Source organism: Lupinus angustifolius, chromosome LG15, assembly GCF_001865875.1.
Source record: "Lupinus angustifolius cultivar Tanjil chromosome LG15, LupAngTanjil_v1.0, whole genome shotgun sequence".
Classification (NCBI taxonomy): domain Eukaryota; kingdom Viridiplantae; phylum Streptophyta; class Magnoliopsida; order Fabales; family Fabaceae; genus Lupinus; species Lupinus angustifolius.
In genome coordinates, this window is record NC_032023.1 from 7,641,042 (window position 1) to 7,656,202 (window position 15,161).

Consider the following 15,161-nt stretch of genomic DNA (forward strand, 5'->3'; position numbering starts at 1 on the left):
AACTGAGTATATTTCTTTGAGTTAAAAGGGTATAACATAAGACTCTAAGCCCTAAAGAAGTCTTGGAGAAGCTTCAACATTGCTCCTTGTTCGATCATCATCTGATTTTGAAACGCAATCTACTGTTCAAGAGCATTATTTACTAATTGAACGACTGTTTACAAATCAGACTTGTATTTTGTCATATTAGCAATAATCTCATCAAGCCTTTGATGGATAGAAGGGTCCATAATGGAATGAGGGTCTTGAGGAGCAGAGGCAATAAGTTCTACTTTAGTAGGTTTTTTAAAAGTGAATGAGAGGTGATGATTCTGGTTCTGAAAGAACAATAATTCTGGGGGTATGAACATGATTCTGGTTTTGAAAAGTGAATGAGAGACTGTAAGATTATAGTTCTAGGTGGGTGATGTATAGAAGTAATTGTAGCAGTGGAAAGAGTTTGCGGTCGAGGTTGTTCATGAGTGTGTTTTTTTGGTTCATAGGTGAGAGAGCTTCAGAAATATGATATTCTAGAATATGGACATATGATATGGGTGAGGGAGCATATGAGAGAGGTGAGAGAGCATATGAAAGAAGTGATATAGGAGGTGTAGATGAAACTTTTGTGGGGATAGAAACAGTGGAACACATATTCGGTTTCACAATATATGTTAAGTCATGTGTCATCGGATATAATTAATTAAAAAAATATTTAATAATTGAACTTTTAATTTAAATATATTTTTAATGATGAATCACAACTGATAATATGACATAAATAATTTCAACGGTTAAAGTTGATTGGGTATTCATGGAAAACTGGAAAAGAATCTGGCCAATTTAAATGTGTTAGGTTGGTTTGGTCTTTGAACTTAAACTGAATCAATACTATCGTTTCAGAATCTATGGGTGGAATGTGTAAAATTGTACAAAAAGTATTAAAAAATTGAAATGAAATTGATATTGTTGTTCCAACCTAAATCAATACTATCGTTTCAGAATCAAATTAGTGGGACAGCTTGACAAATGGATTTTGGAAAGGAATGAAATGACAAATAAGTCTTGGGAATTATCTCAAAGTGTATTTCATGGTTCCCAATTTTTTATTTTCTCTCTCTTTTCTTCCAAAATCCAACTCTCAAACTAACTCTACAAGACAAACAAATGTTTTGATTATAAAATCAAAGAATGTGATTGAAAAAGCCACTTTAAAAAGTCATGGGCATGAATATGGTGAGATGAGTTCATTGAGTTGGAGCAATGCGGGCAACAACAAAGCAAGAGACGAGAGAAAGATTAGTAGCAAATGTGCTAAGATGAGTCAATGAGATTCCAATATGGTTAATTAAAAAAAAAATATTTAAATTAAAAGTTTAATTATTAAGTTTTTTTTAATCAGTCACTAATGACACATGGACTAATACATATTATGAAATAAAATATAAAATATGTTCCTTTTTAAGTCAATGAAGCAATCACGACAGATGATGATAGTGAAAGGAATAACATTTAATGATAGTCACAAATGAATAACATTTATCCGGCACGCAAGCCAGATTATTTTATCATAAATACTTCATACATAAAAAACCAGGAATGTATCCACAAGAAACAATGTAATTGTTGTCATTTTCATTTCTTATGTTTTATGGTAAAAGAAATAGCCATAATCCATCGAAGTTCAAAACTAAATACACAAAAAAAATTAGCTAGACCCCTTAACATCAAGTAAAGTAGAATGTATTCAAACTTCAATCAGATTCTTGCAATTGACCGATCACAACAGACCCAACCAACAATCCAACGCCCCCTACACCAAGAGCAGCTGCAACAACCCCTTGAACAGCAACAAGCCCAGCAGAGTCATCAGGGATCAGAATGATGGTCGCCAAGGCGGCCACCAACACGGGAAGTGCTGCAGATGCCAAAACAGAAGGCGAAAAGCTAACTGCTGTCTCCAACAAGCTGAGCAAGCCAAGATCCTCTGCTTTTGAAAACACGCCGAGCTTCTCGATGGAAGAGAGCGTGAGTCCTAGCCCCTCAGCCTTGGACAGCAACCCTGCTTTCTCAATGTTGCTTAGCACCTTTCTCTTCTCAAGTTTCTTGAACACATCCACCTCCACTTCCTCACTTCCCTCGAAGAATATTCCCGCTCCGAACCATTCTTTCTTCCAGTTTTGGTCGTACTTGTCCACCTTGTACACAAAACATGAATTCAATCAAAAACAACTCTAAATTATATTCATAGTATAAAATTTGCTTCCATTGTGATTAGATTATGTTTAATGCAGCAGCAGAAAAATACAACTGCAGCCACAATAAGTCACAGATAGCATCCCTAAATAATAGTAATCATGATTTAAACTGCGGTCTACGATTCTAATTGCCCTTTACAACTACATTACCGACAGATCAAACACTTTTCTTATGTCCCAAAAGGCACTTTGCTAAAGCTGCGGACATAATACATAAAGTGTGAACCCATCGTTAAAGCTCTCCCAGCTACACAATTTCCCCTCCCTTGTTTAAGGGTCTGTTTCAGAATTGGGTCTTGAAAGGAAAGGAAGAGAAATTGAAGAATTGGAAGCGATAAAGTACATTTGTAAGTTGATTTTGACCTTCCCTTTCCATTCATTTCTATCCAAAATTCAACTTACAAATACATTGTTAGGAGTTTCACATTGAGTAGAATAGCAAACTCAATATGATACTTAAACAAATAGGCTCTCTCACGACTAGTTTTTTGGGATGAGCTCTCCTCATCTAACAATTGGTGTTTTCATTGAAAGTTGTTTACGAAAAAAACTACAAGTTATATTAAGGTACATTACCAAATAATGAGAGGTGAGTAAAGCCGCTAAAAGAGAAAGGGCTACCATTGGATGAGTGTCGATAGAGTGAAAGTCACCGTGCACGTAGATGCTTAAAGGGGCGGCAATGTTAGGAGCCACACATTGAATAGAATAACAAATTCAATGTGGTACTTAAGCCATGAAGCTCTCCGACCTAATAGACTAGTCTTTTGGTTGGTCGTATCCTAAAAGTTCACTACTAAAAAACACATTTTCTTTAAACTATCCATAATTGCAATAAGTACAAAAGATGACTATCCAGCTCGAAAAGCATTCTTTCCTGTAAGATACATGCGATTCAAATTAAATAAACAACACAAAAGATAATTGCAGTGAAATTGCAACTACAATTTTACAACTATGACTTCACACTATAGTATTGGGGTATAACTAAAGTATGAACTGCGATTTATACTTCGTTTCCATTCAAATAATGATTTAATGAAAGAAAACGAAAAATTACGAATAGCCGAATGTGTAAAACATAAGGTATGGATTTTGTACCTTTTTTATAGGAGCCATGGCGACGACAGTTAGAGGTTTTTTTGTGGTAGTAGGAAATGGGCGTTGGTAACGGAACGCGGAAGAGAAGGTGCGGTTGGTGTGGAGAATTCGAAGACAAGGAGCTGAGGATGGTGCCGGAGCCGCCATGGATTGTGTCGGAGATTTGCTTAGCTCAGAACCGGAGCGAGTGTCAACGATATCTCAATCTGCCACGTGGGATGAAGAAGAGAAAGAAACAGATAGGCTCAAAGGACATTTTCTCTTAGAGTAATCTTTGCTTTTTGTTGTGACGCAATCTAGTTAGTGATTTCCCACCAATCATAGTGGCAATTGATTTATCTTATCTCATGTATGTTGAAATGTATTTGCTCTACCACTTCTTTTTTAGAATGAATAAATAAGTAGGGGCTGAGAATTTAATCGTGAACTCAATGAAACTAATTGAATAAATCTAAATGAATTTCCTTTAATTAATTCTTTTTGAATTATTCCACTCCAATTTGGAAACATGCAATTTAATATAAAAAAATGTACTCACTAGTCATGTATTAGTTTTATACACTAGTTATGTATGAGTTTTATACATCAGTTATGTATGAGTTTTATATATTATCACTATATTATTTACTATTCAAATTTAACTATCATTGACTCTTCAAAAATAGTGAATCAAATGAATTATAGATAATGTAATGAATGTATGTTCAAATTTAATCATCATTGACTCTCCAAAACAGTGATTCAAATGAATTATAAATAATATAGTGAATGTGTATAAATCTTTACACCGACAGTGCATAAATGTTACATATTTAATTAATTGAAACTAGTTAACCAAATCAAACATTTGATAAAAAAGAGAACCATTATTTGTCTGGATAGACTTAGTTCATGAACCAAACCGACTCGAATTTGAGTTAAAAAATGAACTCATTAAATATCAAATAACATTATTTTTGATTTGTTATTTTCATAAGTTGACTCGATTATATATATATATATATATATATATATATAAATTGAGAATCTTTAAATTTATACATATTAAATAAAATCATTCAACCTGATGAGCTAAACAAATCAAATTATTGAGTTACATTAAACAATGTGCAAACTCTTGATAAACCAAACTAATTCAAGTTGACAAGTGAAATCGAACAATTCACAAATGCATATCAAGTTGAGTTTGAGCTAAAAACATAGCTCATATCAAACTTGACTCAAAGTTTTGAGGCGAACACATTCTTATCATGCTAAACTCATATTTGAAATAATGATGATACTAAAGTCTAGGTCTTTTACTAGAATAAAATACAAAAGTTGTTAATTATCATTAATTTTAAGTTTTATTTTAGTGAAAGTAAAATAATAAAAATAAAACTTAATAAAAAAGAAGTTTTATTTTATTAATGAAAGTATTTTTAGTCATATGTAAACACTAATATTTTTACATAAGACTTTAAGGGTAAATCTGTGTTATTTGAAACATATATCACAATAGATTACACATATCACAATAGATTAAGAGTGTAAAATGTATAGATTATTAGTATAAAATATATGCATGACCAATACATTATAAATTATTTATTTATATTATTTTTTTAAAAAGTTAATGTAAAAAATTCTTAAACTGTAAGTGAATACATTTTTTCTCATAGATTAAACCCATAAGATTACTTAATATTAAAAAAATACTATGTCAAGTTTAAGTGTATTAACTGTTTTCCTAGATAAAAGCATTTTGTTGGTTGAAACGGATGATTACTTCAAGTAGTTTATGTTTATTTTTTATTAAGATTTGAATTCAAGTTTTGGATATAAGATATTGTGAATTAACTCATGGTAGTTAAAGGAAAGAAAAGATTTGATGATAGTATATTTATGTGAAGGTTTAATGAATATACTGCAAGCAAATGTAAATGAAGTATGATGAAATATGAAATGTGACACATGTTTATGAAATAAAAGCAGGTGATACAATTAGAAGACTTTTAATTATATATATTTTCTTTGGATTTGACTATAACATCTATTTAAGATTTCTCCATTTAATCCTTTCATCCCAAAGTAGTTCTAGGTTGTATCAGTATAACCAGCTATTGTGTTAGCTGGAAGGAAGCACCTCCCTGAGTTAGCTCTCAATTTTGACGTACAACATAAATGATTAAACATATACATCTTGTTCAAATAGGATATGCTGTTCTATAAAACAAATGGCCATAATTAAAAAACTCTTGACATATGTAAAGAATAGTTTTATATTTGTCTCATATTTAACTTATACTTCAAGTAAACTCTGAAGAGGCCTCCAAAGTCAGCTTTGTTGTGGTCTGCATTCAAAGACTAACTCTATTTTGTGGTGTCATTCTGAATATCTAATCTTATCTGTATTTTGCTTGAAACCTTAATTTGCTCTTAACATTCTTTCCCTGACATGTAAGTCTTCTTTACTCCCGTTTGTGCATTGAAGCAAGTATCAATTATATACGGATCGAATAATTATGTAACTGTTAAATTTTTTGTGTTATTATGACAACTTGAATTTTTATGTTTTAGCTTTTATTATTAGTATTTTGGGCTTTAGGGAACGTTTTTCAAATTTCTCTAATTTTTATCCTGAATCTTTATACTTGTATCTCATGTCTTGTTGAGCTTGATGCCAATGATAACATATATATTTCTAAGTACTGCAGTTACAAAGAAATGGGGAATCTTTTCTGTTGTGTGCAAGTTGACCAATCCACAGTGGCTATGAGAGAAAGATTTGGAAGATTTGAAGGTGTTCTTCAGCCTGGATGTCATTGCATGCCATGGATCCTGGGAAGTCAACTTGCTGGTCATCTATCTCTTCGGGTACAGCAATTGGATGTTCGATGTGAGACCAAGACAAAGGTACAATGAGAGTTCGATTCTCACCAACTAGACCACTACAAATACTAATATACTAATATTTTTTTATCACAAAAGAAAATTATATTGTGATATTTCTATCATAGTATTTTTTACTAGGACATTTTTTTAATAAGTGAATTTGGATGCAACGATTCCTTCATGTTTTGTTAAATGATGGTTTTTCATTCACATATCACTTATGTACTAGTATTTTCTTGTTTAGCACTATATATCTATCTAATTTATAATATTATAATTCTTATATGTTACTTTAATTTTCCCATTTGATTACAGTTTATTGGTTTTGGTTTTTAATTTGTTACAGGATAATGTCTTTGTCAACGTTGTTGCTTCAGTTCAATATCGTGCTCTAGCAGAAAAGGCTAGTGATGCTTATTACAAACTTAGCAATACAAAGTCCCAAATCCAGGCCTATGTTTTTGATGGTAGAAACAACAACACTGTTAAACAATTAAGAAACAGTAACACATTAATGTTTTAAGCATAAATTATCAGATAACGTGAACTATTTGCCTAATTGCAGTAATTAGATCTACTGTTCCAAAAATCAACTTGGATGATGCATTTGAGCAGAAAAATGATATTGCCAAAGCTGTAGAAGATGAACTTGAGAAGGTGCTTTTAACGATAGTTGCATATTATATGAACTGTAATGATTCATGTTTAATTTGAATCTGATCCCTTAATATCTTGACAGGCTATGTCAGCTTATGGGTATGAAATTGTTCAAACACTTATTATTGATATTGAGCCAGATGAACATGTGAAGCGGTCTATGAATGAAATCAATGCTGGTATGTTATAACTTAGACGATTACAACTTAATTAAATCCCTTGTCAGAGGATAAATTATGGACTAATAGTTTAAACCACATCCAAACTACTGCTTATTAATAAAATCATAATTTTAATTCATTAATACTATGATATATTAACAATGTAAGAGTTATATACACTATCAATGTATATTGACTATTCATATTTAATTATCATTGATTAATTAGAAAAAAAATAATATAAAATCAATAGTGGACGATGCACTATTTGTATATAAATCTTTATAATAATAGCACATAGATATAATTTCTTGCCATGTCTGAAACATTAGGGAGCAAATATAATATGTAAGGATTAGTCAGTGTAGATATTTATATTGTTGGGAACAAGCAAACAATCAAATAGTAATGAGTATAGAGACAAGAGAATAACACAAGAGATTTGGTAACGAGGTTCGGTCAATTGTGCCTACGTCCCCGGGAGCGTATAGCGGCTACCACTATATATTATTAGAGAATAAGGATTAGTGTTTTACTATTCTTCTCCTTGGTTGGGGGCGCTCCATAGTCCATCATCAGTGAATGTTCAACAAGCTCAGGCAATGCCTGAACTTGTCCACAGTAACCGGTTTGGTTAACATATCAGCTGCATTTTCTGAAGTGTGAACCTTCTGCAATAGTATCTGCCCACAAGCTACCAACTCTCTGATCTTATGAAATCTCACATCAATATGTTTGGTTCTAGCATGATACACCTGATTCTTTGCTAAGAAGATAGCACTCTGACTGTCACAATGCAGCGAAACTCCACCTTGCTCAATGCCTAACTCATTTACTAGTCCCATAAGCCACAAGGCTTCCTTAGAAGCTTCACCAGCTGCCATGTACTCTGCTTCAGTTGTGGACATAGCAACAACAGACTGAACTGATGATCTCCACATAATTGGTCCACCTGCAAGGGTGAAGACAAACCCCGTTGTGGACCTTCTATCATCCAAGTCTCCTGCATAGTCCGAATCAACATAACCAATAACTGAAGGCTTACTCTGTTGGCTGCCAAACATGATACCGAGACCTGTAGTCCCCTTCAAATATCTGAAAATCCATTTGACTGCTTCCCAATGTTGCTTCCCTGGTTTCGACATGTACTTGCATACTTGACTAACTGCTTGTGCCAAGTCCGGTCTAGTACAAACCATAGCATACATCAAGCAACCCACTGCACTGGCATATGGAACCTTTGACATGTATTTCTTCTCTTCATCTGTCTTTGGACACTGATCTAGGGAAAGCTTGAAGTGATTTGCCAATGGAGTGCTCACTACTTTAGCATTGCTCATATCAAATCTCTCTAAGATCTTTTCAGACATAGCTTTGCTAGGAGAGCCATAGTTTCTAGCTCCCATATCCCTGTGAATCTCCATCCCAAGAATCTTCCTAGCAGCCCCTAAATCTTTCATGTCAAACTCCTTACCTAGCATGACTTTCAGCTCATTGATATCACTCAAATGATTAGCAGCAATCAACATATCATCAACATAAAGTAACAGAAAAATAAACGAACCATCGTCAAGGCTTCTCACATAAACACAGCAATCATACTCACAACGCTTATAACCAAGCTTCAACATATAAGTGTCAAACCGCTTGTACCACTGTCTGGGAGACTGCTTCAACCCATATAGAGACTTCTTCAACTTGCAAACCAAGTGACTCTGTCCAGCTGCACTGAACCCCTCTGGTTGTGTCATGTAAATTTTCTCCTCTAATTCACCATGGAGAAAGGCAGTCTTCACATCCATCTGTTCTAAGTGCATATCCCAGCTGGCTACCAAGGCAAGCACTGCCCTGATAGAAGTGTGTCTCACCACTGGGGAGAAAATCTCATTGTAGTCGATCCCCTTCTGCTGTGAATACCCTTTTGCTACAAGACGAGCCTTGAATTTTTCCCCTTCTTTTTCTGATACTGCTGGCTTCCTCTTGTACACCCACTTGCACCCAACTGCACGCTTGTCTGGGGGCAATGGAACAAGCTCCCAAGTTTGGTTCTTCTGTAAAGACTCCATCTCCTCCATCATGGCACCCATCCATTGTTCTTTCTCCTGGCTGTTTATAGCCTCTTGAAAGCTACATGGATCTCCTGAACTGATATGGAGAGCAACTGAAGCCATATCCTCAAAGCCATATCTCTCTGGAGGTTTGATAGGACGTCTATCCCTGTCTCTAGCAAGTAGATACTCCTGCACACCTGAACTCTCTGCCTGAGAATCATCATGTTCTTGACTTGAACTAGTGCATGGTTCCTTGCCTTTATTCACCTGAACCATTTCATTCCTCACTGGAATCATATTTGAACCCAAAGTCTCTCCATTTGGCATGGGCACCTCTGTCAAAACTGACTGTTTCATCATGAAATCTTCATCAAACACTGCATCTCTGCTCAACACCACCTTTCTGGAAACTGGATCCCAGAACTTGAACCCCTTCACACCTTTGGTATATCCAATGAAGATACACCTCTTTGACTTAGGATCAAGTTTCGATCGTTCATCACTGGGTACATGTATATAAGCAGGACAACCAAATATGCGTAACATATTATAATTAACTGGGTTACCTGTCCATACTTCTTCTGCAACTTTACCATCCAATGAAGCTCGTGGTGATCTATTGATGACATAACATGCCATACTAAGTGCCTCTGCCCAAAATCCTTTGGAAAGTCCAGCATTCAGTCTCATACATCTGGCCCTCTCTGTAAGAGTTCTATTCATCCTTTCTGCAACACCATTCTGCTGAGGAGTCTTCTTCACTGAAAAGTGTCTCTGAATGCCATGTTCCTCACAGAATCTCTGAAACTGTGAGTTTTTGTACTCTGTACCATTATCTGACCTCATGTATTTGATTTTTCTACCAGTCTGGTTCTCTACCTCTGCCTTCCAAACCTTGAACTTGGCAAATACTTCTGACTTATGCTTCAGAAAATATACCCAGACCTTGCGAGAAAAGTCATCAACGAAAGTAACAAAATACCTAGAACCTCCTAGGGATGGTTCCTGAGTGGGTCCCCATACATCAGTGTGGACATAATCTAGAATGCCTCGAGTCCTGTGTTGGCCAGCCTTGAAACTAACTTGTGTTTGTTTCCCAAGCACACAATACTTGCACAAATCTAGCTTGCATTTGCTGACTCCCCTCAACAGTCCTCTTTTGCATAGTTCTGTCATACCACGCACACTCATGTGTCCCAAACGCATGTGCCATAATTTTGTAGCACCATGGTCTGAATCTATTGAGATCTCTTCAGCCACTCCAGCAACTCCACCTACAACTGTTCTCCCTAACAACTTGTAAGTGTTCCCTGCAGTCCTTTTACCCTTCATCACAGTCAGAGCACCTTTGCATACTCGAAGAATATCATTGTCCCCATCAGCTCTATAGTTGAACCCTTTGGCATGCAATATCCCCAAAGAAACCAAATTCTTCTTCAAATCTGGTATGTGCCTAACCTCACATAACGTCTTCACTACACCATCATCCAACACAATTCTGAGTTCTCTCATACCAATAATTTCACACGCTTTATTATTTCCAAGATACATGAAACCAAAATTTCCTGCCCTGTATGTGGTGAACCATTCTCTGTTTGGCGTCATGTGGTGGGAACAACCAGTGTCAAGTATCCACTCATCTGTATTGTGATTTGATGATACAGATAGTAGATCAACTTCACTATTGTAACCAGAATCATCTTTCTGTGCAGATGTAGATACTCCATCTTTCCCCACCGGCTTGCTAGGACTCCATTCATTGGGACAATCCTTTTTATAATGCCCAGTCTGTTTGCACTTGTAGCACTCTACTGGTGTTCTGCCCCTGGAAGTTGGTCTTTTCCCTTTGGCATGACCTCCTCTGCCTTGTCTCCTCCCACGCACTTGGCTCCCTTTCACATACAGACCATCACCTTGAGACCCTTCACCTACATTCTGTCTTCTTTGAGTGTGGGACAGAAGTGCAGATGTGATCTCATCCAGTTTGATTGAGTCTTTCCCGTACGTCAATGTTGTCACCAAGTGTTCATAGGAATTTGGCAAAGAACACAGTAATATTATTGCTTTGTCCTCATCATCAACCTTCACATCAAGTTTCTGCAAGTCATTGATCACTTGATTAAAACTTTTGAGATGTTGTTGCAAATCTGCACCTTCCTGCATCTTCAGGCCATAGAGTCTCTGTTTCAAATACAACTTATTTGTTAGAGACTTGGACATGAACCGCTTCTCTAATGTCTCCCATACCTCTGTTGGTGATGTCAGATCCATAACATGATACATCACCTCATCTGATAGACAGAGTCGTATGGTTCCCGCAGCCTTCTCCTTCAACTCTTCCCAATCCAGTTGATCCATACCCTCTGGTTTATTCTCATGCAGCGCCTTTGATAGACCTTGTTGAGCCAACACATCCTTAACCCTCATTTGCCACAATCCGAAATTACCAGTTCCATCGAACTTCCCCACCTCGAATTTGGCACCTGGGTTAAGAGCCATCTGATACCAATTGTTAGGAACAAGCGAACAATCAAATAGTAAAGAGTATAGAGACAAGAGAATAACACAAGAGATTTGGTAACGAGGTTCGGCCAATTGTGCCTATGTCCCCGGGAGTGTTGAGCGGCTACCACTATATATTATTAGAGAATAAGGATTAGTGTTTTACTATTCTTCTCCTTTTGTTACATTAGGTCTACATAACATCAATATATATAGCCCTCTACCCCAACCCCTTTACATCAGCCCAGGCCCATAACTTGTATTGCTGTTATCTAGAGATATGAGTCATTGCACAACAATATTTATACACAATCGATACCTTATTCATAATTTATTTTTTATTATTTTTAAGAGTCAATAATAATTAAAAATAAATGTTGGATAATTAAGTGAAAATGTTTAAAAACATACATTTATTTCTCTCCTATATATGATTTGAAGTAGTATTATTTGGTGCAGGAATAGAACAATATAAACATACAAGAGTTTGTATAAGTTTTTTTTACTTTACTTTATGAACTTAGTTGAACGAAGTTAAAAGAACTTACTGGAAATAATAAGCCATTTCATAAATTTTTATAAATTCTTTTTGCATAGCACATGATAAAGAAGTCAACTCTAAGCTCTATCAAATACCTTCAATTATATTTTAATTTTTAGATCCATTTAATATAGAACTGAACTAATATATTGTGTTGGGTTATTTTATCTCATTGATTATTAGTTTATTTCTTACCTTAATCCTCTGCCGACTGCAAAGTTTTTTCCTACTACAATGACAACATAGTGAGGCGGAAAATTTCCCGTGGTTTATTTTCTTTGTTAACTGAGTGTAGTGATTCAAATTGTGGAACAAGCCAGAATGATGTGAAATATTATCACTGCAATATTATGGCTGTGTCACTGTGAGTATATTACACCATAAAACACTAAATCATAAAGTCGTAAAACAATCGCATTAGGCCACAACATAATACATCAAATTAAAAAATATTTGTTTAATTATAAAATAATCCAAATATAATGACCTCAATTTGTATCGCATTGATCATAATGACTACAATAACAATTACTACAAGCATAATATAAAATAAGACTCATTGGATGCATTTATGACTTAAAAACCTTAATATTATATTTTCTAATACACATTTTCAATTTTAAGATTCCTTAACAAATGCCTTTACAACACTCATTAATATAACCTATTTTCTTCTAATGTTATTCACTAATTCTGTATTCAGCTGCTAGATTGAGGGTGGCAGCTAATGAAAAGGCAGAGGCAGCGAAAATCTTACAAATCAAGCATGCCGAGGGTGAGTCTGAGTCTAGGTATCTTGCTGGGTTGGGTATTGCTCGCCAACGTCAAGCAATTGTTGATGGCTTGAGAGACAGTGTCCTAGGATTCTCAGTTAAAGTACCAGGTACAACACCAAAAGATGTCCTTGACCTTGTCCTTGTCACTCAATATTTTGACACTATGAAAGAAATTGGTGCTGCTTCAAAATCTTCTACTGTGTTCATTCCGCATGGGCCTGGTTCTGTTCGTGATGTAGCTAATCAAATTCGTGATGGATTTCTTCCGGATTCTCATCCATAGTTTCTACCCCACTAAACTACTGTTTGGTTTGTATTTTGTATACGTATGGGAGTTTATGGATGCTGTTTATACGTGTTGTGTGCAGTGTTTTCAGTGACGAGTGACATTGTTTTATTGGACTATTTGTCTATTAATTATCAATGTATATATGAGTTTTTTATACTATATTAGTAATATTATTGTGAATTAGGGGGAAGTAACAAGTTCGGACGGGTTAAGGTTTGTCCTTACCTGACACTAAATATTGGTCGAGTCATTTTTTTGAACCTGGACCCAACCTTAGTTCCGAAGTTAACCATACCCTAAATATTGATCGAGTCAACCTTTAAGCTCGACCTTAGACCTGATTAAATATAATGCATACTTATTTTAGATAAAGACTTATCAATATTATTTATTATTATGAATATGTAATTTGATACATAAAATGATATATGTATATATATATATATATATGATAAAAAATTAAAGAAATAATTTTCAACCAAAGGGTATCATTACTCTATACACATTTGAGTAGAAACGTATACAAATATGATGATGAGTGACCATGGAATGGGACGGTCGGGTCAAGCCCTACCTGACTCTAAATATTAACCAGGTCTATTTTTTGAACCCGAACCCGATCATAGACCCAATCAGACCTGACCCTATTCGGACCTGATTATGATAGTTTGGATGATACCACGATCTCTCAATTTTTGCGACATGTTAGTTTGGATGATAACATTAAATTTTGCACCGAGTTGAATTATTTCTTCCTCTTGATACCATATCTTGAAAGTACAAAGTGTCAAGATAACACTATTAGCTTACTTATATTTTGATGAAGACAAGGAATAAATGAAAGCTTAAAGATAACTCAACAAATCAACATGTAAAAGACTCAAAAGCTTCATGTCTAGACTAGTGTCATAAATAGAGTAATCATTAATAATCTTAGATATGTGTCTTAGTTATTGAGTCTAAGTTAGGTAAACATAGATGCAAATCTCACAAATCCTAAAAACTATCATATCATTTATATGGGACATACCATCTAGATTATTATATGTTCATGCATTAATCATACATGTTATTTGTGCATCTTAGGCATAACATAATGGTAAAACATGTATAGTTGATAAGCATAACATATAGGTAGTTTACCATTTAATCTCTTAGCTGAAAATATGTCAGTTAATCGATTAAGCAAGGCGTTAATCGATTAACGTGAAATCAGTTTTGATCAGTTTCAACAAATAACTAAAAAATAGAATCCAGTTACTCTCAACAGTCCGTTAATCGATTAAAAGGGCACTTAATCGATTAACTGAGCGTTCAACAACTTTTCTATATAAACTGTGATTTTATACCATGCTTCATACATTCATTCATTTTTAGAATTGCAAAGTTGCATATTTTCGTGCTCATTGTATGTCATATAGGCAAAGAGAATTGCCTGTGAGATAGTATCATGCTTAGGGATTAAAATGTCATCCATTTGCATGTGATTAAATGTGTTCATCATTCTATCTTTTCTTGCATGATTCTTTCATTTCTTTTAGAGATTTCGTAGGGTAGAAATTATATGTTTATGCATTATTCTGATCTTATACATATTCTTGATAATTTGTGAGATTTGTATAGGGTTTATAGTTGGTCTTTAATTGTATATTTGAGCCATTTTGTGCTTCATAATACTCTGTTTTTGTGATAAAGAAAGTCGTCTCTTGGTGTCTTACCACCAATCCACACCATTTAGTGGAAGATGAACAGAAAGAAAAACCGAAAAGTCTTTGGACCGATGATGTACGTAAAAAGGTTCAATACAACCTACATGTTAAAAACATCATCACACGAGTCTTCACCAAGACTTAGAGGTCGTGAGTTTAGAACATACTCTTGGCTGGGGCTAGATCATAGGAAAGGTTTTCCTAGGCGATTAGAGTAGTCAAACCAAGGTAGAGGTTCTAGGGATTTAAGAAGGTATCATCTAAGG

General features: G+C 34.9%; 2 protein-coding genes across 2 annotated transcripts; one reads left to right on the forward strand and one right to left on the reverse strand.

Annotated features, from left to right (window-relative positions):
• On the reverse strand, window positions 1,579–3,630 carry LOC109328618. Its single transcript, XM_019562169.1, has 2 exons — window positions 3,336–3,630; window positions 1,579–2,174 (listed from the first exon to the last, which is right to left on the reverse strand). Exons 1-2 carry the CDS (start codon window positions 3,480–3,482, stop codon window positions 1,731–1,733), a joined length of 591 nt encoding a protein of 196 aa, XP_019417714.1. The 5' UTR covers window positions 3,483–3,630; the 3' UTR covers window positions 1,579–1,730.
• Window positions 5,635–13,203, forward strand: LOC109327531 (hypersensitive-induced response protein 1). The gene is made up of 6 exons (XM_019560706.1): window positions 5,635–5,774; window positions 6,032–6,230; window positions 6,556–6,676; window positions 6,775–6,866; window positions 6,949–7,045; window positions 12,825–13,203. Exons 2-6 carry the CDS (start codon window positions 6,042–6,044, stop codon window positions 13,178–13,180), a joined length of 855 nt encoding a protein of 284 aa, XP_019416251.1. The 5' UTR covers window positions 5,635–5,774; window positions 6,032–6,041; the 3' UTR covers window positions 13,181–13,203.